The sequence below is a fragment of the Leptodactylus fuscus genome, chromosome 4 (genome assembly GCF_031893055.1).
Source record: "Leptodactylus fuscus isolate aLepFus1 chromosome 4, aLepFus1.hap2, whole genome shotgun sequence".
In the NCBI taxonomy this organism is placed as follows: Eukaryota; Metazoa; Chordata; class Amphibia; order Anura; family Leptodactylidae; genus Leptodactylus; species Leptodactylus fuscus.
Window position 1 is genome coordinate 86,468,027 of NC_134268.1, and position 27,029 is coordinate 86,495,055.

The 27,029-nt window shown below is 39.3% G+C and overlaps 1 protein-coding gene across 3 annotated transcripts in view; it reads left to right on the forward strand.

Moving 5' to 3' along the window:
• Positions 1-27,029, forward strand: part of GMDS (GDP-mannose 4,6-dehydratase) — a 429,933-nt gene that overhangs the window by 329,266 nt on the left and 73,638 nt on the right. For all 3 annotated transcript variants that reach the window (XM_075270766.1, XM_075270767.1, XM_075270768.1), the window contains exons 9-10: positions 15,037-15,155; positions 23,264-23,360. In XM_075270766.1, the coding sequence (XP_075126867.1) occupies positions 15,037-15,155; positions 23,264-23,360 (216 nt within the window). The remainder of the gene's footprint in view (positions 1-15,036; positions 15,156-23,263; positions 23,361-27,029) is intronic.

Genomic DNA, 27,029 nt, shown 5'->3' on the forward strand with positions numbered 1-27,029 from the left:
TATTCTAGTAATAACTGATAACTCGAGACAATGCAGCAGCATAAAAAAACAAACAAATTCTATGCAATTACATGGATACTGGTACCACAGCGGCAATCCATGCAGCTCCCATGGACCACTAGCATGGCCTGTCCTCATGGAGGGGAAACGAACAACGTTTTTATCTCTGTTTTATATCCCTCTTTCTTCATTGAATGCCACTGCACTGGAGTTAATCTCTTTTAATCAAAAAACTGTGTATATAAGACCAGTGCCTATATAGACCTGTTCTCTTGTGACAGATTTGCAGTTCTACCATATATTATACATATTTGCCATCTTCTTTGAAAGGACCATCTTATAGTTTTCAATGCAATCTTTGATGGCTTCTGTTTTCAATATAGCTTTCTTTTTATATTTATGCAAACCCGTGTTTCTACTTGCATCCTATATTCTCTACATGCAATATCATTTTTCCACCATGTTGTACAAATAAGTCAGGCATTGACAACTTGTAGCATACACCTGACATAGTAAAGCTCTATACAAATATCTCCATTTGCGGATGGAACAATATTTTGACAATAAAACATCTAGCTCAATATGTAAGTAAACCTTAGTAGAGCGTTAGCCATACAGATTGCCTTGTCAGTAGGATCTTAGTGACTATACACTAGAATCCCATTGACATGTTAGTGTCATGTAAGTATGACTGCTTTCGCATGTCACTGCTTTTTCTCACCCCTTCACGTACCCTTCACCATTGATAGAGATCTATAAAGTTAATATATCCTTTTAACAATTCTTTTACTATGTAAATACAACCTGTATCAGTTCTTTCCATCATATGTTTCATGGCGTGCTGAAACGCCAAGGTAAAACAATATGACAGTAGACATTCCCATGACTACCAGTTCCGAGTAGAAGACAAGTGCTTGCGGAGCACACATCTCATCAATGGTGGGAAGAACTGATTCACAAAAATAGATGTGACACCAATGTATTAATTAAAATGAATTAGTGTTTTGTCAGTAACCTTAATAAACTCTGATGAATTTCAACAATCCTTTATTCTAGGTACAAAGATGCGTGTAATTATACTTAATTGTATACTGAAGCTAAAGAAAGCAATCCTGCCCTATTTGACAACTCCATAAAGATTTCTTTGTTGTGGATGTGATTAACCAGAACTGGAGCGGTGTCATATAAACATTAGATACATTATTATGCACAGCGTGGCCTCTGTCAGTTTTGGAGACTGAAGCGAGTCACTTGTTCTTCTGTTTCTTCTCTGTGCCGGTGTGATTGACTTCTAGTGATTGTAGTAGATCAGGACACATGTTCCGACACTCCAGAGTCCCCAAACTGTGATAACCTGGGACCTTCTCAGTATTCAGAGTACATAGTATAGGGAATTATAACGTGCAAAATGAAAACACAGGTTATATGTTCAGTTACAGCATATCATATAACATGCACAGCATGTGCAACTGCTCTTATACGGGCTGTCTCACCTTGTATATTGGTTCCTTTGTAGTGATCAGATGGGTTTGGCTTCTCACTTTTTCGGCAAATGGTTGATTTTGCCTCAGAAAATTTGCTGTTGGCTAGAATTTTTCAGCTCCGGACAGGGAAATGTAGTATAACATGCCATTGAAAAAGCTAACCTTGTGTTACATGGATAGTTTGAATGCTGGAGCGCTTTGTGTCCAAGGCTTTCTTCCAGGACCTTTCACTACCTCCACCAACTCCAGTTCTTACCATCTGTTAATAGTCGATGCTCCACTGATTCCACTACAGTTAGAATTTTATCTCTAGCTCCCATTTTTACTTAGGGTCTCTTCTCTAAGGTGGGCAGTGTCAGGCAGGAGGGAGTGATCCAGAGCTCCAGTCAGAGATGGACAGTGTCAGTGGTCAGAATCCTACCCATTGCCTGCTCCTACCTGACAATACAGAGCCTAAATCGAATATCATGCACCAAACTAACTGCACTTATTGCTTGGGAATGGTGGGGGGCTAGAGAAAAGATGTGCCAGAATCAGTGAAGCAGCAGCTATTAAATGATGGAAAGAGCTGGACTTGGCAGAGGTAGTGAAGGCTCCTCTTTAAAATCCATTTTTGAGAGCATGGTATATACTGTACAGTACTAATAAGTAATCTAATTTTATTTTAGCAATTGCAATGCAAATTGGAATGCACAGACTGATATCTCCCATAATATAAACTATTTCTCCCATGTAGCATCATAGGTATTATGGGAAACACTGAGACATCTAGAGTACCCCACAGAGCACTGACGCATAAAGAGAGTATGTTTGCCTTGTAACCAGTTCTTTTATGTGGTCATACACATTAGATGAATCTACTAATGTATCATGTAAATGGAAGATATTGAGGCAAAGAAAATTCAAGTGTGTTGAGTTTCTATATGTCGGGTAAGACAAATCCCTACTGGAGTAGCCTAGCATCAACTTATTCCTTCCTCCCAGTGAAAGTACATGCACCCACAGCCAAGGTGGAGGGTCCTTCAAGAGGATTAGCTGTCAGCTGAACGTGCCTCGCTGTAGACAAAAACAACAATAATTAATCATAAAATTGAGAATTACAGCTTTAGTCAAACCCACAGACCCGTCTTTGATATTTAACCCTCAATGTAAGCTGCACTTTGTTTCACATTTAAATACAAGCTCCTTTAAGTTATTGCCTTCATTCTTTCTATCTATTCCCTTAGTCAGTGGAGAAATGAATGTTATCTCCACACATTAACTCCTTCATCCATCTGTGATTTATAACGGGCTCTGTACAGTACAGCAGGCAGCATCGTGGCCAGGTTACTCCTGCTATTTTTAACTATTACATTTGCTTAAATAAAAACATTTACTTGAAGAAATCCATTTAGTTGCCAGATAATGTGTGTGGGGGGCTGAGCGCAGTGCCTACTAAATCAAAGCCTGAGTGCTTATGGGAACAATAATTGTATTTTTGTTTTCAGTGACTATAAATATTAGGTAATAGGAAACGGCGGTGGTTTATTCAGATTGCATTTTTTACTTTAGTGAGAGGAATGTGTATTGCCAATCTCTGTTTTGTTGGCTTGTAGCGCTGTCTGGGTGGATCTAAATGGAGCCTGTATGTTATGAGTTGTACATGACCTTCTGCTTATCATACTTGCCATACTATCATAATCTGGTTTGGGATTACGCACACTGCATCCTGTGTATTACGTGGCTACACAAATCCAAAGAGGAAATAATCTTGATTAGAGTTTCTAATTGTATTCTATCTTCGTTCCTGAAGCTGTTTTCTTCACACTGACATATCAGCTCGGCAGTGCCTAAATGATGTTTGGATTCCCTTCTTGGCAATATCAAGTCCAGGAAGCGTTCATAAATCAAAAAGCTGCTTTTCCAAGTGAAAGTGTTTGTTGGTATACAGTACGCTTGTGTTGTAAGGCTTACATCAGCAAGTACCTCTCCATTTATAAATAAAGGAGACCCACACAACTATTATCCGACCTAACAGAAAAAAAAAATACTTAGACGTGTAGTCTACACACAGTGATTTTTGCCCTTTTGTATGATAGGTTTTTAGCCATATATACTCGAGTATAAGCCGAATCTTTCAGCAGTTTTTGTGCTGATAAAGCCCTCCTCGGCTTATACTCGAGTCAAATTTTTTTTTTTTTTTTTCTGGGGGGGGAGGTCTATGACCAGCCGCAATAGTAATGTATAGACTCTCCCATAAAATAGTAAAAAAAAAATTTAAAAAAAATCACTCCTTTCCCTAGAATACATATAAAAGTAGAAAATGACTGTGAAACACATACACATTAGGTATCCCTGTGTCTGAAAGTGCCCGGTCTAGTGAATATAGGGGATCTGCAGTGCTCCTGTTCCGTCAGGAAGGAGTTAATAGGAGCACTGCAGATACCCTATATTCTGCCAGGCTGAATTCCAAGTGGGGGGAAAAAATTCAGTCCTCAAGCTCAGGGAAGGGGCAGACAGACAACTAAAACACCCCCTCCCCTTCCCCAGCATCTACTGCACCCAAAAACTCCAACCGTTTTAATTTTTGAAATTTTCCAGTAGCTGCTGCATTTCCCCCCCTAGGCTTATACTCGAGTCAATAAGTTTTCCCAGTTTTTTGTGGTAAAATTAGGGGGGTCGGCTTATATTCGGGTCGGCTTATACTCGAGTATATACGGTATTTATACACACACACACACACACACACACACACACACACCCCCGTCGGCTTATACTCAAGTCAATAAGTTTTCGGTTTTCAATTTTTTGTGGTTAAGTTAGGGGCCTCAGCTTATATTCGGGTCGGCTTATACTCGTGTAAATACAGTAGTTTGGGTTTTTTTTGTGCAGCCATATGCTACATTCAGTTCTAAGGAAAAATATTAGATGCATTACAATGAATGTGTTTTGTTGGCTTTCTTTGCCTTTATTTAGGTAGTTATATTTTTTCAAACTAAGGCCTGCCCTGTGTTTTTTTTGTTTGTTTTTTCTAGCATGTTTCTATAGACTTTGCTGTGGGACATGAAAAATACCAGTAAAAAACAGGTTGCAAATGCAACATAAGGGAAAAAATTCTTGGAAAATCCATGATAATAAAAAAAAAAAAAAAAATGTTTGATATGAAAAAGAAAATTGAAAGAAGCCTTTAGGCTATGTTCACATTACCATTATTAAGAAACGTTACTGTTATAGGATGAGAGCAACAGACATCACCAGTAGTAGAGTAATGGACACAGACTGGACCCCTTCAGTCTGTGTGCGTTCTCATTGACGCTAATGTAAACAACATGGCAGACATGGTTTTCTGTAAAAAAATAAAAATAAATAAATAACAGCAAGTAAAGAACATGATGGATGAAAACCATGTTTTTTCATTGGCGTGACTGCAGACACACAAAATGGAGGTCAGGGCCTCACGTGGCAGAGATGCAGTGATTTCCAAAACTGGCGCGGTTTGTAAATCAGAGTATGTAAATTATACCTATGGAAACGCCGGTGGTTTCCCTATAGTGATATCTGAAACTGAAAGTCCATAGTGGAAACCCCTGTGTACATTGTTTACAGTGCTGCGGGAAGAAACATGATGTGTTGCCTCTGCAGTTTTTCCCGCCGTGCTTTTTTGTTTGATGTTCGTTGCTCTCATCCTGTGATGTTGTGAACCAATCCTTGGGGTACATTCACAGATTCTAATTTTACTCTGTGGATTTGTTGCTGTTTAGGTGTTCACTTATATTTTTTTTCGAACAGAAAGCATAGCTGAATAAATATCTGTCCTTGCAGAGCTCTTGCCATGTAACTACATCAAAATTAAATAGGAAGGAGAATTAAAGAAAAAGCAATGCTACAATAATAATAATAATAATAATAATAATAATAATAATAATAATATAATAATATGTTGTAAGCACTTGCCAGGATATACATTGCATATTATATATTCTGTATCTTCTTGTCTATTTAGTAGAAAATACTGACGTGTATGAGTGACACCTGGTAGCCATAGGGGCAGAGTAAGGTGTGAAGCGGTTCGGCTACTCCTGGTACAGAAGCTCATGGAAGGCGCCTGAGATAAAGCAGTTAAACAGAAGTTTGATTAACGAGATGTGTTTGTCATGGTTGATAACACAGTTAATAAGTTTTCCTGGGCTGGATGCTGAGCGGAAGAAGGGGAAGTTACATGAGAGGCTCTTCATGTGCTAGGACAGAAGTCTACAGAAAATGCATTCAGTGTTTGTTAATCCACTTGAGGTTTTTCTCCTTCACTAGTCCAGGTGTGAAATGCATACGAAAGTCTGCACGGTGGGTGTTACCCTCATATATATTATAGCAAAGCCATGGGATTTTCAGTTTTGTTTTGAAATAGCCTTTATCACTTGAATGGGCATGTAAGGGTTTTTTTTTTCCCTTTTCTTTTTTTCTTCTTTTTTTGGCAGTAGACATAGGTAAGGCTTGCAAAGCAGGTGTCTTAGTCACGTAGCTTTACAGAATGCATTAACCTGGCATATTTCCCTTGTGCATCGCAGCAATTTTTGTGCTTTCCTCTGTAGAACAGCACAGTTATTCTCCACATAAAGTAACCGATATTAAATAATATAGATCTGTACATACAAACAAAGACTTTCAATAGACATAAACATTATAAATTGGATGTATATCAATCTGGTACAAACATTTCTGCAATGAATCTGCCAGGCTTGTTTGCCCCATTACAGATTTGAAGGATTCTATTTTTAGTGAATTTTTGGCTTTCAGATTTTTTTTCCTCCCGTTTTAGGCTTATAAGTGTAAAATAAACAATTAATCTTGAAGTGAAAGGTAGCAGAAAGTTCATGCTTTTTACTTAATCCAGCAAGAAAGAAAAGATATTGGGGAAAGCCTGTTCAATTCTTAAAATATGTGACCTATCTAATGCGGTTAAAAGATAGCCAAGAGGTTGCGGTGATTGTATCTGAGATTGTGGCCCACCGTGTCATGGGTCATGTGGTTCAGCATGTGAACAGGAAGGTGAGAATTGGTGAACTTTTGCCTGAGTTGTGCAGTCCATCAGGGAATAAATGGACCAAATCAGCTCTGCAGCTGTATAAGGAGGTGAACGGCTGACTAGCTCTCACACAGAGGCCTTTGTGCTCTGGACATGATCTAGCATTATGATGGGGTTCAATATTCCTTAGCTTTATAGCAATTACTAACCCATTATCACACTAAAACACTGGATCATTTATCTTCTAATTCCAAATGTCACCTGTTCTTCATTTACGTCTCAATAACCATTAATTCTACTCGGTGGAATTTAAACAAAGTTTTTCTCCTCTGTTAAGACTAGTAAAAGATCCAGTAATGATAAATAAATCAGCCACTATGTAGCTCTCGTTTCTCGTTCTCAGACTGAGGTCTGGTACAATGTGAACTATTAGAGGAAATGCCTAGAAATTGGTAGGTCAGGGGCCTGGGAGAGTCTGTCTGACCATTGTTGTAACTGCAGATTTCTGGCACTCGTTCCAGACAAGTAACTCGTACACTATGCAAATTTCAGACACGGCATAAGCACTGAAAACAAACATTATCCAATGAGCGCTTGAAAGTCTATGACTATTTCCTTTTTTATTATGAACAAAGAAAAAAGTTCTGTGTGTTTTTTTTATTTCCCTGTTGACTTCCAAGCTATATATAACACAACTTTCTCTAGGGCTAACAGTGTAGTATGGGAAGCGTTTTGTGCTGTATATTTTATTACATTGCATCAGAATTTATATCTAGGAAAATAAATTTACTGTTATATTTCTCAGCCCAGCTAAAAGATTACAACACATCAGGATCTCCATGACGCTGGGTTCACACCAGCATTCGGGTCTCTGTTATCTCCAGCCGTGAGCAGCGGTGAGCGTTTTATGCTCTCCACGCCGAAACAGTTTTTTTTTTTTTTTAAAGCAGACACAGAGTACTGCATGTCCGACTCTGTGTCCGTTTAAAAAAAAAAAAAAAAGGTTTTGCCACGGAGAGCATAAAACGCTCACGGTCGGACACTTTTCAAACCCATTCAAATAAATGGGTTTGAAAGATGCCGGCAGGTTTCCATCTCCTGCCTTGTTTTCTGCAGGAAACTGAAACCTGCAGAACGGAGTCCCGGGCGCAGATGTGAACGAGGCTTTACTAGCAACAAATCGCAACTAGTATATTGTATGGACTTGTGTGTTTTCCTGTATATTCTTGGAACAATATTTATACTTATACCTTTATACCTTTTATACGTGTGGATTTCTTCATAGTACAGTGCAAATCAATTCTATGTTCTCTAGATCGGTATTTTTACTTTTCACAGTAACATACATATCCTAGCAGATAATGCGTAATATTATGGTGTAGTTGTGTGATAAGGGGATCTATTGACTGATTAAATTGGACAGATTTACTAATATTTTCTGAAAATGAGTTGTGTAAAGTTAGACAAGACAGTCTTAAAGTGCAGCCGATTTGTCATAGTGTTTGATGCAGTCAATGGGAGCCTTTTTTGCAGGCGGATTCTGCATCAAAATCCGCCTGCAAAAAACTCTGTGTGAACATACCCTTAGACTGTCTAGTCTGTCTTTAAACACATATTAGTTAGCTTCATTTATGCCAGAAAAATTGGCAAAATTTTGGCATATTCTTGGCACATGGTGTCACAATTTGGGCAGAATTCTTGTTCATTCTGCTAGTTAATCTCCCTCAGTGTGTCCACAAGTTCTTGAAAGCAGTTAAGCTAAATAGATGAAAGAATTTTCCCCAGTCCATCAAGTGTTTGGTGTTTTTATTGTTGCATTACATATGTGGAAAGCACCTAGATAACATAATATCTTTCTTGAGAAAGTATTACTAATTTATTAAATTAAAATTTGACTGAGAAAGAGACCTTCTAGACCAAATTTCCCATATTTTCCTAATATATGTGTCTAAGGGCTCGTTCACATCTGCGGCCCGGTCTCTGTACTTAGGTTTCCGTTTCCTGCCTAAAACACAGGCAGGATACGGAAACCTGCAGGAGACTTTCTCACCCATTCATTTGAATGGGTGAGAAAGCTGTCCGGCCGTGCGCGGCGGTGAGCGTTTCGCGCTCTCCGCCGCGAAACCGGGTTTTATAATCCGGACACAGAGTCGGACATGCAGTACTCTGTGTCCGGATAAAAAAATCCGGTTTCGCAGCGGAGAGCATAAAACGCTCACCGCTGCGCACGGCCGGACCTGGTCTATGGTTTCCGTCTTCTGGCATGCAGAAGACGGAAACCATAGAACGGAGACCCCAGACGCAGGTGTGAACCTAGCGTAATTCAGTTTCTCCATCTACAAACCTGCCATGTAGATAATGTGTCTCTCATGGGGTTGCAGTCTTGGTCTCCCAGCCCCCAGGTCATGTCAGAAGCTTAGATCAGTGCATCAGCATATCCTCTAGGCTCTTGCCTTTTCTATTCTCCCCTTATGGTCATGTTAGTTACTTTGTGTACCTGCCCATTGTTACTCCACTCGTTCTACCTATAGAATATAGCAAGACATTGAATCTTTTGCAGAGACACTCAAGTAAAGAACTGCTATTGCCATCCCTCTAGGAATACAGGAACTGTGGATCCTACAGTAATGTCATTGAGGATAAAGGTCATAGTAGTGCGGTACCTAGATAGTTCTTATTCTGAAGCCTGAAAAAAATCAGTGGAACACACAACCTGGGACAGAGCCCTAAAACATTTCAAGGTTCTCAGGAGACAATCTTGTATATCTTGTATCTGGTATTTCGCGGTGGATGTTGCCAGGAATATTTGATGTCTGTAGCTTTTCCTTAGAGCCCATAGTGCCCTGTCTTGAAACTTACATGTTAAGAAGCCAAATTCTAATAAACTTTGCATGGCCATAATATATTTACCCCAGAATAGGTAAAGGCAACAACTGAGATCTGTGTTTTAGGATTATTTGTGTCATTTACTATTTTTGTCAGGTTAAACAGGCCTAGATGTTTACTTAGGTGATCCGGAATATCTGTATGTGTTGTATATATAAGCTCATCCCTGCTCAGTACTCATCTTGGCATACATTTCCAGACTGTCAACTATAGATAGCTGTATCACTGCAATGATCTCCTGCTGAGCTACATGCCAAGCAGTGTTTCCGGGATCACGGCAAACAGGTACATTGGCTTAATTCTGAGCCATCATTTAACCATCCAAGATAAATATCAGGTTTGATACAGTCCTTTGTTACATGATTATGTTTGACTGCCATGTGCATCACAGGCCTGAATAGTTACATGGCATTTAATGGAAAAAGGCATTTCCTCTGTAAACTAGTGTCACCCAAAAGAGCAATCCTGCAGTGCTTGTTGATGATGAGTGTTCACCATGCCTGACATGGGGGCAATGTATTCATCTCCTTGGATACAGATGAATTGGCAGGGTACTATAATGTAGCTGAAGTGCTGGATACATTGCCAGACAAGTGACACTAGACTAGAGAACCTTTTAGGAACATTTCCTCTCAAGTTGCAGTTGTTACGACACGCTGTTTTCTCTCTCAACATGCCCCGGCTATAAAGAACAATTTGTCTGTGTATTTTCAAAGCAAACAATTGGGAACCTTACACTTCTATCCGAGCCATTAATGTTCAGCACCCTATTGTCATGTGTGGTAATCTGTATGACAACAATTCAGCAAGCTGCTCAAATAGGGATTTCTGACAGCTACATTTTTTATATTGCCATTCAATAAAGCGCCAGTATGTACATATTGTAATATATTTAAAAAGGTAAAAAAATATATGCATTTTTTAATTTCAGCGAAACGTCCCTTTTACTACTTTGGTTCCATTCTGTTGCTAGAGTGAATGGTTTACACAATACAGCGTAATTTCATTCAAGTATAAAAAAAAATTGCAGAAAGAAATTGTTGGAAGTACATAAATTGTACAATTGAGGCAAAAATGTTTGTAAATCCATTTTTTATTAGCCAATCTAAAATCATGTTGAAGGATAAAGATAGAATAAGAGTTACTAAATACATAGCAAGTAGATTATTAAATAGTTAAATGCATAGCTGTATAAATGTAAGATAAGATATTAGGTTCATCAATTATTAGTTATAGATTAATTTTGAGTAAAGAGCCGTATAAATGTGTGGGAAAGGGCATCATTATCATTACACTATGTGGAGGTATAAGGGGGTCATTATTACATTGTGTGGGGGACTACGAGAGGTATTAGACTTTGTGGGGTCTTACCCACATTAGCATGCAGGATGGGGGTTTGCCTAATAGAGCATTATGCTATGGGGCACTATCATTATACTATATGGGGTATAAGGGGGGTATTATACCATGTGTGAGCATAAGGAATATTAACTGTTTGGGAGAATAAGAAAGTTTTATTATACCATGTCTGGTAATAAGGAGGCATTATCACTACATTGTGTGGGGGAATAAGGGGGTGTTATACTGTTATAATGGTGTTATAATGTGTGGAGCCTTGCCAACATGAGCATGCATGGAGGAAATAATGGAGCTATATGCTGGGCAAAAGTTAAGTGGCAGTATATTTATGTAGGGGCATTATCACTATACAATGTAGAAACACAAGGGGTGTTGTACTGTGTGGGGACATGAGGGCATTGTTAGGGGCATTATGTTATAATGAGGAACATTAAAGATTAGATTATATTGTGTGTGGGCCTCAAAGGGGCATTATACTGTATGTGAGGGAACTAAATGGGACATAATACTGTATGGGAGCGAAAGGGGAATTACTTTTATACAGAGGCCTTATACGGTGTATATAGGTATCCCTGTGTCTGAAAGTGCGCGGTCTACTGAATATAAGGTATCTGCAGTGCTCCTGTTCCGTCGGGAAGGGGTTAATAGGAGCACTGCAGATACCCTATATTCAGCTAGGCTGAATCCCCCAGGCTTATACTCGAGTCAATAAGTTTTCCCTGTTTTTTGTGGTAAAATTAGGGGCCTCGGCTTATATTCGGGTCGGCTTATACTCGAGTATATACGGTAAGTGATAGGGCGATTCTGCAGTAGTTGCTATAGAAGTCTATGGCATATCATCTCCTCAGTCTCTGGCTTGCACGGACATCTAGTGCGGCTATGCCTGATTTGTTTTCTTCTTCCACCAGCAGGATGGATACTTTTTATTTTCTCCTCCATAGAGCTGAAGTCCAGACAATGGTTAGAGAGACTCCTGAAGTGAGTGTCTCTCGCCACTGAATTTGGGGAATGGTAGCAAGAAGTGAGCCCCCTCCTCCTTGGCCTTCTGGTCGCAAAACTGTGTACTCTACTTAATAAATTTTGACTGATAGGGGTTTTACAGACAGGAAATGCCAGAATGTATACACAAATATATAACAGAAATCCCAGGGTAGTAAGCATATGAAATCATAAATTGCCAAAGATTGAAATTTCTATTAAAAACATATTTATCCAGATATATTATTTTAATGTATTAACTATTCACTGACCAATTTTGATTGCATTGTTGATGATCATATCATCTGTTACTGGAATTTTGTTATAAAAATTTTATTTGAAGTTATCCATAGTAAAAGCTCAATGGGGGAAGGGGGCAGCCTAAATGATACAGGCTCATAATAACCCAAGCATATTAGTATTTGCTGGTTAATACAACGTTGTAAAACTATGTTCTTATTAGAAAAAAAGAAAGCAGTTTGTATGAAGAAAGACATTACAGAATTTGATTTAGTAGAGATTCTTCCTGATGTATTTTGTATGAAATAACTGTCTGGGTTTGGGGGGATATGTGTCAGGGTCCATTGGGAAAGGTTAGGCATGATCCTTGTGAATCCATATGGAATAATCCTCAGTGTTTACTACCTGAGTATCTCATTAGTTTATTTTTCACACTTGGGACTTTCTTGTGTAAACACAAGGATGAATAGAATGCTATTGTTGAGGAATAATGAAAGACAAAAGGGATATATAATTGAATCTGTCCCTCGCAGTAATTGAAAACTATTGTTTCAACGTAAAAAAATGAGCTCTGCAGTGTTACTAGTAATTTTACGACTGTTACCACTAAATGTTTACAGACTCCTCTGTTTCTTCATGGAGTCTGACAGCTAAGAACACCTGAACAGAGAAGAGTGTGTTCCTGATGGGGAGGCTATGTTAAATGAAAGGAGTTGTCTGAAAATGGGCAACACCTTGCACATGGCATTCCCAGGTACAGCTGCTGTGACACAGCACAACGCATTTTATCCCTGCCAAACTAAATACATTCTCTAGTTTCCCATATGACTGTGTGGCTCGGCTTCTTAAAGTGTTGGAAGTAGGGGGTTTGTTTTATTTTTTTAAATTCAATTTCATAAAAAAGTTGTATGAATTATACAATACGTAATTACAACCAGGATAATATAGCTAGTCCAAATGTACTTCTGTATGTCCTGGAATGTGATTGCTAATAAAGAATACTGAACATAGTAATGAAAATGTTATTTTGGCTTGTCTATAGCTCTCACAAGCTATTTTCAAATGTGGAGGGAAAACATGACTACTTATTGTAATGTATGGGTGACCATATACCTTCAGCAGTGTTCAGTTGTTCCTATTGTCCCCATACACGTGTGCTTTGTTTGGCCTAGCATGTGTATCTTCTCAGTAGGTAGGAAGGCATTAGCCACCATCAGAGTCCTAGCATTGGTTTATCTCCCTTGCAAATACAGAATCAAGCATTCTGAAATTCCACATACCCAGTACTTTTTATCTCCATCATCTGCCAATTAAACGGAGCATCTAATACACAGATTTGACTGACTTTGGTCTAATGTGTATGGCTATACCTATTATCATGCTAAAAATATCAAACTGACTACCAAATAGGAATGTCACCAGCACCAAACCTAGCCATGGTACCATGCAAAAGAAGAACAATCTCTGATGTCAGACCCACCTGTTCCATAGGAACCAAAAAGACTGATAACCGAAAACAAATGCATTCCTATACTAAAAGTAGATTCCAAAATACTAAATCTGTAATGAGGAAGACGCCATTAAACCTGTTGATTATTTAATTTAATTGATTTCCTTCATTGTTAACAGCATTCTGAAAAATGACACCATCTGTAAAGAACTTTTGGCTGTTACTGTAAAAATATGGCTATCCAGACATGATGGAGAAGATACACATTTAATAGAAGGTTCCATTCTGTCAGGTCACTTATTTGATGACAAGAGTATCATAGTCTACAGCAGTATAAGGGTGGGATGTAGACTTATCCATCATCCATCAGTGGGATCTGTGTTATATATCATTTACCATCTTCAGACAAGTGTTTATTGGACAGTTCTTAGCCACCTAGTCATATTGGTCATTAGCAGATGTGTATAATGTTAAAATGAGCAAAGTAATTAAGACTTGACTTTAATTATTTCCAATAATTGTGGTCAGTAAAGGCCAGAATATTTCAGTAATGCTTGAAGTGCACTAACTTAAATAAGTATGCAGTGTTAGGGGGCGTTCACACTACCGTCAGTGTCCGACAGGTAGTGTCCGCTCCTAGTGTCCGTTCAAAATCTCGCACGGACATTAGGAGCTGACACTAGCTGTGTCCGTGACACTTTTCATTCATTTAAATGGCGATCGGGTGCGTTCTTTTGCACTCCGTGCCCTTCCTTCACTATCCGCTTGTAAAGATGTCTGACTTTTCAAGCGGACAGAAAAACCCGACATGTAGGGTTTTTCTGTCCGCTTGAAAAGTCAGACATCTTTACAAGCGGATAGTGAAGGAAGGGCACGGAGTGCAAAAGAACGCACCCGATCGCCATTTAAATGAATGACAAGTGTCACGGACACAGCAAGTGTCCGTTCCTAATGTCCGTGTGAGATTTTGAACGGACACTAGGAGTGTACACTACCTGTCGGACACTGACGGTAGTGTGAACGCCCCCTTAGAGTTGCTGATATAAAGATCCAATGATCTGTAACTTTGTCCCTTACATTATACCATGTTTTAATAGAATCTATGGTACATATGTGAATAAATTGCACATAATCACAAATGTATACAAAAGACTTAAAGCAGCAGCTGTGTAACTGTACCCAAGGCATTCTAGTGGTATGCCACACTCTCTCCAGCTTCACTTGTTTGCTAAATGGTTTATGTATCATAAAAGCAAATTTACAGTAGGGAAATGTGCAATTTATATTATCAGCTAATGTCTGAAGACCAACAGCTGTTTGTATCTGTAAAAAGAAATTCAGAAGAATAAATATGAGCACGCCAATGTAGGTAAAGAAAAAAAGCACTTTGGCTAACACCATTCACAAAACCCATCATATTTTTTTTTCTTTACCTATGTCGGAGTACTGACCTTATTGAGATATATATCTGATATATGCTCTATAACATCCAAGAGGTAAATCTAATCTGTAGGCTGTAATAATAGAAGAATGCAGAAGTGTGTGTACTAGTAGGACGCATTACTCTTCATGCTGACAGCAAGCTCTATTCTACTATGGTATATCATACTCACTTGTGCTGTTTATTTTCTCTGCAGGCGATGTGGTTGATGCTACAAACAGATGAGCCTGAAGACTTTGTGATATCTACAGGGGAGGTCCACAGCGTTCGTGAGTTTGTGGAGAAAGCTTTCAGGCACATCGGGAAAACCATAGTGTAAGCAAATGACATAACAACAAGACGTCATTACTGTTATCTAAGCACGGGAACAATGTATGCAGCCTTTTACAAACTACATAGTGCATAAAACTCAGTGGAGTTGTATCCATCACAGAGGGAAATTATCTTAGAGTTAAATATTCTGTTACCAAAATTCCTGTCATACAGTCCTATGAAAAAGTTTGGGCACCCCTATTAATCTTAATCATTTTTAGTTCTAAATATTTTGGTATTTGCAACAGCCATTTCAGTTTGATATATCTAATAACTGATGGACACAGTAATATTTCAGGATTGAAATGAGGTTTATTGTACTAACAGAAAATGCGCAATATGCATTAAACCAAAATTTGACCGGTGCAAAAGTATGGGCACCTCAACAGAAAAGTGACATTAATATTTAGTATATCCTCCTTTTGCAAAGATAACAGCCTCTAGTCGCTTCCTGTAGCTTTTAATCAGTTCCTGGATCCTGGATAAAGGTATTTTGGACAAACAATTCAAGTTCAGTTAAGTTAGATGGTCGCCGAGCATGGACAGCCCGCTTCAAATCATCCCACAGATGTTCAATGATATTCAGGTCTGGGGACTGGGATGGCCATTCCAGAACATTGTAATTGTTCCTCTGCATGAATGCCTGAGGATTTGGAGCGGTGTTTTGGATCATTGTCTTGCTGAAATATCCATCCCCGGCGTAACTTCAACTTCGTCACTGATTCTTGAACATTATTCTCAAGAATCTGCTGATACTGAGTGGAATCCATGCGACCCTCAACTTTAACAAGATTCCCGATGCCGGCATTGGCCACACAGCCCCAAAGCATGATGGAACCTCCACCAAATTTTACAGTGGGTAGCATGTGTTTTTCTTGGAATGCTGTTTCTTTTTGGACGCCATGCATAACGCCTTTTTTTATAACCAAACAACTCAATTTTTGTTTCCAAAATGAAGCTGCTTTGTCCAAATGTGCTTTTTCATACCTCAGGCAACTCTGTTTGTGGCGTGCTTGCAGAAACGGCTTCTTTCTCATCACTCTCCCATACAGCTTCTATTTGTGCAAAGTGCGCTGTATAGTTGACCGATGCACAGTGACACCATCTGCAGCAAGATGATGCTGCAGCTCTTTGGAGGTGGTCTGTGGATTGTCCTTGACTGTTCTCACCATTCTTCTTCTCTGCCTTTCTGATATTTTTCTTGGCCTGCCACTTCTGGGCTTAACAAGAACTGTCCCTGTGGTCTTCCATTTCCTTACTATGTTCCTCACAGTGGAAACTGACAGGTTAAATCTCTGAGACAACGTTTTGTATCCTTCCCCTGAACAACTATGTTGAACAATCTTTGTTTTCAGATCATTTGAGAGCGGGCTGTCCATGTTCGGCGACCATCAAACTTAACTGAACTTGAATTGTTTTGTAGAAAGAAATGGTCCAAAATACCTTCATCCAGGATCCAGGAACTGATTAAAAGCTACAGGAAGTGACTAGAGGCTGTTATCTTTGCAAAAGGAGGATGTACTAAATATTAATGTCACTTTTCTGTTGAGGTGCCCATATTTTTGCACCGGTCAAATTTTGGTTTAATGCATATTGCGCATTTTCTGTTAGTACAATAAACCTCATTTCAATCCTGAAATATTACTGTGTCCATCAGTTATTAGATATATCAAACTGAAATGGCTGCTGCAAACACCAAAATATTTAGAACTAAAAATGATTAAGATTAATAGGGGTGCCCAAACTTTTTCATAGGACTGTATGTAAACTCTTTGGAGCCAGGAGTCCGGACTTCATAATAATGATATACCAACTTACTTTGTACATTGCCATTACATACTTCATTGTGTGCCAATCTGCCCCCATCTAGCTAGGCATCTTGATCAGCTCCTCTGTGTCGCTCTTATCTAGTGGCTATGGTGGAGATCCATACTGGAAATTTTACACTAAGCATGCTATACAGATCACTGTATAGGTACGACAAATATCTTTTCATATAAACTGGTGCAGGTAGAGAAGAGGAAAGCCTGTAACAGACTCTTTAGGAGGAACCCCTGAGTCTCAGTAAAATTCAGCATTAGTCGCAGCATTCACAGGGTAATCGTGTAGCTCAGAGTGTTCTCTGATTTCCACCTTTAGTGTATCTCTGCACAGCATGGAAAACAAATAAATAATCTCAGATTTCACCACAACTTTTATTGTGAATGTGTGGCAAAATTCTCTTTTTTTTTTTTTTAAATGTAGATAGTTTCACAAATTTTACACTATACATTCCAAAAAGTGAAATCCACAGTGAAAATTCTCAGGAAGAATTGATGTAAGATCCACACCACATGTCAATCTATATGTGTCTCATATATGAGATTTGGTGCAAATTTTCTACATATAAATTCAGATAGAAGATCCGCATCATTTCTACTGCTTAGTGGTGGTCTGATATTCTTCCCAAATACCCCACTCCTGATCTCATTGACGCAATTGCTGTGCAAACTATATCAACCAGAAGAGTATGCTTCTAATTATGTAGCAACAGCTTGCCACTTAGGACTACCATACTAACTAAGTGTACTGTAGTGGGTAAAGGGAATCTCACACCAGAACAATTCATACGGAGCTAAAAGCAGTGTCATCTGGAATTCAATAAGAACATCACCATTGCTCTCATCACCCCAAAGTGTGACTTCCCTGCTTTTTAAGAGCATTTTATTAACATAGAGTTTAATAAAGACTGTTGTGAAAGATTCTTTAAAGAAAGTTATGGCATATTTATAGGATTTGCCAACAGTCTTTATAATCAGTGGGGTCCTATTGCTGGAACCCCTATTGAGCATTACAATGAAGGTGCTGCAGCGCTAGTTTTGGACATGAAGCTGCAGAACATCCCCATTCACTTGAATTATGGTTTTCATTTTAGATACATAATCCCAGTTCCTGAAACTGGTACAACCATATATGGATGGATATTTACACATTTTCACTTCTATATTTCACTATTATCAACGGCGATTTCATCATCCCCATTGACTCAATGTATCCTTCTGCTTCCAAACTCTACCCTCTCACTACCCCCTTTGGCCTCTCAAAGTGGTCCTCCACTGCCACTCACATAGGGGGGCACACACTTCATCTGATCTTCACCCACCTTTGTTCCCGATTCAATCCCTCTAACTTTCCAACACACGGCTACCCCAATCCAGAAACCTCCATAGGAACCTTAAACGCTTTGACATCCGCACTCTTACTCTATTACCACTTTCTGGTATATCCTCACTCCACAGCACAAATGCTGCTACTGCTTTCTATACTACCATTACTTCAGCCCTTGACTCAGTGGCCCACTTTGCACACACACTAGAGTTTCACCATTCAATACGCAACCCTAGCATATGGCCCTGACAGAAAAAAAAAAAAAAAAAGACTTGAGGGAGGTAGAAAGTCTCTACGGGAAAAAAAAGCCACTTTAAGGAAGACTTCATCAGTTATAAAGAATGCACTAATCTCTGCAAAATAAGTTCATTTCACCACTCTCATATCTTTCCTATGCCACAACCCAAAACAGTCATTTAACACCTTCAACTCCCTTCTCCATCCCCTGGTGCCCCCTCCGACATAACTTATCTCAGCTGAAGACTTTGCCTCTTACTTCAAAAACAAAACTAACACCATCAGAGACGGCCTCACCCTACACCCCCCACAGCTACTCTAACCAACTGTTAGGTGCTTTTTTTCTATAACCTGCTTCTTCACCATCACCAGTGAAAAGCTCTCCACCCTAATTTCTAAATCACGCATCACCACCTGTGTGCTTAACCCAATCCATTCACACTTCATCCCTAACCTCACTGAAGTCTTAACTCCTGCTCTAACCCACCTTTTCAACCTATCTCTAACTAGTAGTACTTTCCCTTCTGCCTTTAAACATGCTACTGTCACACCCATCATTAAGAAACCATCCCTTGACCCATCCTCTCTATCCAACTATTAACCCATCTCAATTCTCCCATATGCCTTGAAACTCCTTAAACTTCACATCCACTTTGAACTATCCTCCATCCTTTCATCCATCTTACTCTTTGAAAGCCCACAGTCAGGCTTCTGACCCCATCTTTCCACAGAAACCACCCTAACCAAAGTACAAATGACCTACCAAGTGACTGCCAAAGCCAGTTACTCTGTTCTCTTACTCCTAGACCTTTCCTCCACCTTTGATACAGTTGACCATTCCTTACAAATTCTCTCTTCCCTTCGAATCACAGATTTGGACCCCTCCTGGGTCTGTTCATACCTCACCAACTTCACATTCAGTGTGTCCCTTTCACACACAACTCCTGTTACTAGGTGTCCCTCAAGGCTCTGTACTGCGTCCCCTCCTGTTTTCCATCTACACCCTGCTCTTACCCGCTTCACAAAACCATCTCCCTTGCATCCTTCATACTCTGAAACTTTCTACCACGACACACAAGACTGTCCTCCACAATCACAAACTTCAAGAGGACCCTGAAGACTCACTTCTTCAGGAAGGCCTACATACTTCTATAGCATTACTGTAACCAGACCACCATCTGAACAACTTCTATCCTCACCTAATGGCAGGGTCTTCTATCCCACTGTACCAGTTGGTCACATGTTAGCATTTTACTTGTTTTGTGTATTGTATACACAAATATATTAATAGTGCTCCTAAAATAAGCAATGATAATAACTGAACTAGTGTTAATAATACAGTATCACAGGGTGCATTCTGTGCTCTGCTCCTGTGATGGAAATTATTGGAAGCGCTTGATCTGACAAATAATGGACATAACTTTCATCCAGTAGACCCCACTGACCATAACGGAGGTCTATAGGTTCTGTCATAGAGGTCAGCATTTTATCAAACAAAATAGCGAGTCATACTGTGCTCCTGCCTTTTGTCTGGCTTCAGGGGTCTTCCCCTTCATGGAACCACCAAAGTAGGCATAAACAGATCCTAAGTTGGAAGACAACCATTTACATGTTTCAGTATATGTACAGCTTATTTAAACTGACAGAATCTGTAACAGGCTCATAATGGAAGTCCCAATGCAGATGTAAACCTAGCCTAAATTATAATACAGTGATAAAATTATACAGATTTCATGGCAAGGTATTTAGAATATAAAGCGTGCCATCCTTCCAAAGCTTGTAAACTGCAGTATAGGATATACATTATGATTGTGATGCTAAATAATTTTCCATGTATTTCTTATTGAAAAGACTTCAGCGTGTCAGCAGAATGGTTACACCCTTGTCCTGTCCTTTCACAATCATCTGTTGGCTCGGTTTGCATGTCCCATGTACAGTAATGAATATATCACCGTAACCTTAGTTTACGTCATTAATCATTCCTAAGACCAGGATTGTTTTTTATGACATTTTGGGAGACATAACTAGTAATATTCCAGATTGAAACATTTTACCTCTAGTCTTTAATTCACCTGGGAGAAGTGGGCTAAACGCTACTTCAGTCTGTCAGTGAATAGATGGTTCTTTACATATGGAAGTCTGTGTCTGTAATTCAACTCCATTCCTTCCCGAAAAGACCAAAACTTGACACTAACTGTTACTAACTGCATCTCCGCTAAGGGGCGGCTGAACTGGAGTGTTTCTACAGAGTCAGCTTTTATATCGAGTTTAGTGTTAGTGTTTAGCTATCCTTAATATTAGGGTAAAGACACACATAGCAAATCACAGCAAAAAACAGAGCAGATGAAGTGGGAAAAACAACCATATAAGTTTCCACAAAAAATGTTTATAACATGTCCACAAGAGGGAGCTATGCGGTTTCTGTAGAACCTGACTATTGAGAACTGTTTTGCGTTCGCAGTCAGAGAGTTTGCGGTGAGAGAGGGCCAGGAGATGGAGCCTGGGATGGTTAATTTTAGAGATAGGTGTAGGCGCCAGGACCCACATCTATCAGATACTTATGACTTAACCTGTGAACAGACCACAAATGTATTTCATCGGAATACCCCTGAAACATGCTTAATTTTTCAAAAATGCACGTATTTTTGAAAACCGTATGTTTTCTGCTTTTTTTTTTCTCACAGTGTCGGTATCTGATTAAGTAAAATCTCATTCACTTTTGCTGGGACTGTAAACAATGCGTTTTTCTCCCCACTCCATTTCATGCAAAAGCCAAAACCGCTGTGGATGCAAAGCATGTGTCCACAGTCTTAAAAGGGTTTCCAGGAATAAAAAATGTAGCTGCTATGGGATTGAGTTGTAATACCACATACAAACTGTGAACAGATGGGGCACAATAATCTCTACTGGACAATGTCACTGGGAGGTAGGAACCTCTAGCAGCATAGATAAATGTATTGCTAGGAGTCCTTCTCCCAATATGATTTTCAGGCTAGTAAATCCGATGAACACACGTCGTGTGAATCTTAAGGTTAGCCTACATTCACATGACAGTGCTGTGTACGCCAGATGGTAAATCCATTGTCATTTTTTAAATGTTCAGTTTAGTGGATACGGAAAGCTGTTTGCATACTTGATGTTAGGAAAACATCATTCCCCTCTCCATTCTGTGTTGACAAAACATTCTGTCCTCCTTCCACTCACTGTGTCTCGAAGTTTGATGTATCTATGGACAGAACCTCCCTGGTAACAAGGCATGAACTACAAATTATATAGAAGACATTCACCTGATGGCAGGAACTTAAAGGAGCTTTTTCAGGCAAAAAGCAGCTGCATTTTTAATTAAAGCACATTGCATGGTGGTCTGGATCACATGATCTATTCAATAAGACTCAGTTGTCGAAAGGTTATTGACCGTTTAATGAGCAGGAACTGTAACTGTTGGGCCACCAATTATATCTAGATGTCTGGTAAAAATGAGGAAGATGTAGGCTGTACTTAGAGAGGCTAAAATGGCTGAGACCTCTGGACAGTTATTTCTTTTGCCTTTTATTCTCTATTCATGTTATTTGATTGAATGAAAAATAATATCCCATTGTTATCTCAAGATATCTCGTGAGATAGAGATTGATTGTAATATATTCCCTCCAGTTAAGCCATGAAGATTGTATGGAAAATGTCTATTAGATTCTCAGGAATCTACCAAATATTTGTTGGGGGTTCCCATGTAAACAGTCATTTATGTTATTATTCCATATATGCATACAAAATAATGCAGTACTCTGACCACAGTGTACATGCACATTGTTGGTGGATGTTAAATGGTTTTTTTTTTACTTATTAGAAATAGGAAAAAACACTGGGGCAAATTTATGAAGACTGGTGTTATCAATGGCAGTCTTCATAACCCCATTGCTGGCAGAGGGTATGCACCTCATCAATGACAAGCATCCTCCGTCAGACAGTGCGCCGGGACGGTGTACTTCAGCTCATAACTGCCGTACATTTCTCGCTTCATTTACAGCAGGTTTCTGGCGTAAATCTTGATGACTCTGTCCCTCCACAGAAGTGGCAAAGGGGGCACAAAAAATATAAAAGTCAAACTTTGTTTTGTACAAAATGGTGGTTTGTGCACTACTGTAAAAATGCATCTTTTTATGCCTTGTTTACCAGAAAACTGTATAATAAATATGCCCCATTCTCACTTATTTATTCTGTACAGATGAGATGGATAAGAACCTAGAGAGGACGGGATGTTTAGATTGATGAAAAAGACTCTGACAGAACAGAAAAAAATACAATCAAAAAATGTGTATTATAACTATCAGCGAGCTATTTAGTTTATAAATTAATTTCCGCACACAGAATCTTATATTTTCAGCTTTTGTAAGGTTTGACACACTTAGGATCTACAGTGGCAGCTAAGATGGTTTTAAATGTTTGTTCACAGGGTTTTCCGCCTTACTTTCCAATGAAGGTTTACACACACAGCTATAATTTGGAATGCACAATTTGGGCATTTCACACATGGCAAGAATGTGACAATTTGGGAAATTATTCTAGTGGCAGGTCTTCTCCTTTGTTCCATCTGATAATGAGTTTACGCTCTCCTAGGGAGATGGGTTTGACGCCATACTTTTTGGGAGGTGAAATAAAGCGGCCAAATGTTCCTAGCCAAGTCTTTGAATGGAGCCTTGTGTTCATCATGTGTTTGTCTTTCTTTACAGGTGGGAGGGCAAGAATGAAAATGAAGTGGGCCGCTGCAGTGAGACTGGAAAAGTCCATGTGAAAGTTGATCTCAAGTACTACAGGCCCACTGAAGTAGTAAGTAGGAAATGTGACATCTCCCCTACTAGCACGTAATTAAATCACTTGCACTGTGATGGCCGGTGTGTTTGGCCAGCTGGCCCAGGTCTAATTGACCCCCTGCTACCAGCCTCTGATAGTCAAGCTGTGTGCAGTCTCACCCACATGACCCCAGTAAATAGGAAGTAAAGAAAATAAAGCAACATTTACAGACTCGCACAACAGGTCATAGAAGGCGCCTTTTAGAGATGAGGTAAAGGTGTTTGATATGGATGTAAAATTCTCAACTCTAAACTGAAACGGAGGATCTTCTTCTCAAGCAGAACCCATTGTCCACTCCCAACTTAGTTATTACATTCTCTTCTGTCCGCAGAGAATAAAACATGAATTTCCTTGTACTTTTGTGGTAAATACTTTGCTTTTTAATAACTAGCCAGTTATTAAGGGAAATTCCAAAGCGGCATCCAAAGCTAGACATAGGAGCTTCCTAACATTTTAGTCACTGTGGTATGCCTTGTCACAACACAACCCTATTATTCTGTAATGTATGGTAGTCTGTAGGAGGTCTAATGTTACTGTAAGGCATATCATCGGCAAATACTCAGTGACAGGTCTCTAAACTTGACATTTGTAGAAATGGTGTCTTGTGACATCACTTTATAGTCGCTATACTCTCCAGTGCCAAACCTGCAGATGTTTTACCATCACAGCCCCGTGTAAAAGGCTGTGAAATGAAGCTCCTCAATGGAGTTACAGTCCAAATTTGCAGTCTTGATATACATGCACCATATTTCAATATATTCGTGAAGTGTGGGAGAAAACCTACACAAACACATTGAGAACATCCTTAAGATGTTGCTCTTGTTCCACTTTGAACGCAGGATCCCAGTGCTACAAGGTGATGCTGACCACTGGAGTCTCTAACCTGGAGCTGGTTTATTCTTTATCAGGATACCATTTGTCCTCTGGCTTTGCAAATCTCATCCTCTTCTGTCTAGCACATTAGAAGAAATAATCATTTCTCCACACTAAATTATTAAGAATATTAGAAATAACCTTGAATTTTTTTCTTACATGTATGTGCCCACAGAACTCCTCCTTAGCTTCTAATATTCTTAGAATTTACAGTTCATGTCCCCGTATGTATTGTCCTTTTGGCAGATAGAGATATGTTTTACTGTGACCTGTTCTTTCCGCAGGAATAAGGTATTACCATAAAAGTTACAGCACTATGAGAAAGTCTGTCTGTTCCCATGCTAAAATCAGAATGTACAAGACATTTGCATAACTTCCTTATAAGAATCCTTAATCCAGTTGTTCCTCTGACTTTTCATCACACTTCACTTGCTGGCTGGTCTACATGTATAATAATTGTTCTTGGAGATCTATATACGGATTCTGATAATAAGATGTTATGTCATACACAAAGATAAAATACTTATGTCAGAACTTTGTAAACATAAGTGTTCTGTAATATTCCATACAGTGCAAAATGAATAGTATGCAGTGCACAAATAAACCTTACAGTCCCTAAACATCACATTAGGATTTAATGTGTATAGGGTTACCCTAACCCTCCACAAACTGCAGTTGATATGGGAGATCACGATCGTACGGTTGGATTTCATATGCCCAATCCTGTTTGTCACAGGGACGTAGGCTGCTGCCAGAGCTGTCTGGTAGTGACGTTCTCTGCTTCCATAACCAATGCACTGCTCGGCCAGGCCAAGAATATATGTGTACTGTATAGTGGGGTCAGGCGAAATAGCTGTTGGACAAAGGAGGGTTCATCTGACAGCTATCTCATGTGTATTGCCTGGAGTTCCACAGAAGACATCAAGAGCTGTCTTCTTTAGGGGATGTTAAAAGGGCTGAAAAAAAATCTATACTAGAGGGATCAGGTCCGGAGCTTTCCTACACAAAGCAGAAGGGATGTTTATTGTGCCATGTTTGTTGAAGTTAACAAGTCAATATACTGGAGGTCCATTTATATTAAACTGTTCTCTTTACTGTTAGATTACTTTGCTATTAGTAACATTAAAGGGGTTATCCACTTTTTTATTGATGGCCTATCTTTAGGACAGGTCATCAGTATTTGATCTGCTAGGGTCCAATACCCAGAACCCCATAGATCAGCTGCTCCAGGACAGTACGGCTACTTGTAATGCTAGCATGTTGGGCACTGTGTTGCTCGGTGTATAAAATGTAGTGGAGGCTTTAGGTGCTTTTGGCCAGTGTTGCTTTGCCTAAAGCTGCCTACAGCGAGTGAGCAGCGTAGCTCCGTGCATGTAAACATTACCAGGAGCCACTGATCTGCCTGGGGGCCCAGGTGTCAGACTATACTTAGAATGTGGATAACCCCTTTAAGCTAATTATACTACATGTGTACTATTGATCAGGTTACACATGTATGAGCATCATTCATAAGACAGTAATCTTTCAATTAGAGTTATTAAATTCTATATTCAAATGGTACCCTTGGGTGTTACATTACCCATCAAACAGCACCCTAAATCCCTTTTAGGGGTTACAAGGAACAATCTGCATGGTAACAGCAATTATAAACAAAGTCTTAGGTCTAATTCACATGCCAGTTACTTAGGTATGTTATTTATTTCTTCTACTTGCGCCATCATATTCCACAGTGCGTTTATGGACATTGTCTGTCACTGTCCCATACAGGGCTCACAATCTAAATTCCCTGTAAGTGTGTAAAAATGAGGAGGGAGTAAACCAGAAGAAACTCAAGCAGTCACGTGGAGAGCATGCAAACACCTTGTAGATGTTGTCCTTGATCGGATTTGAACCTAGGAGCCTCAGTGCTAACCACTGAGTCCCCGTGCTACCCACATGTGTCTACACTGGGTATCACAATGGGTATCTAGCCATATGTGCACATAATGGATGCATAACAGCCCATTCAACATTGTAATTAATACTTCTGCTCACGTCTATTTTTTCATGGACTGTGTTTTCATAGGAAAAAAATAAAAGGCCCTTTCTATTTCTGTCCGTTTTACAGACAAATAGCTCTTATTGTACTCTATGTAGCAGTAACTGATGACATCTGTGTTTTGTCCATATTTTACTGATCTGTACATAGTATAGCAATATTTTGTTTTTGAACCTCTGACGCAACATGACTCAAAACTTTCACATGTTATCAGTGGAAAATACTGAGAGAACATAGCTGTGTGAATAAGGCCTAAGAATGCTAATTGCACAACTCCTCTTGGTTAATCAGGCATGCACAACACACCTTTGAAAGGCTTGTTTGGGAGGGGGCTGCAGCAATCCTTGGCACTACTGCATATGACGTTCTCACATACCCACATTCTACATATGTAAAGGTTGTTCTATATCATATGAGTACTTACTATACTTTGTCTATGTCACTTTAAAAAAAAAAGTTGGTTGATTTATTCAACCTTTAAATCATGCATCTAAAAACATGTTATACTGCAGTGAACAAGGCAAAGTGTAGTGTTAGCAAATGGGCCCAAAGCAAGGATTACTGGGGATTAAGCAAGACTTTTTAGATAAAGTACCATTGCAAGTCACCACATGTAGTAATACAGTATGGAAGATATTGATCTTTGGAAACCCTTGATTTAATAATGTAACTAGATAATATACTGAATGACTATGATTTAATAAATCTCAGCAGAACTGCAGCTTTTCGTAGGC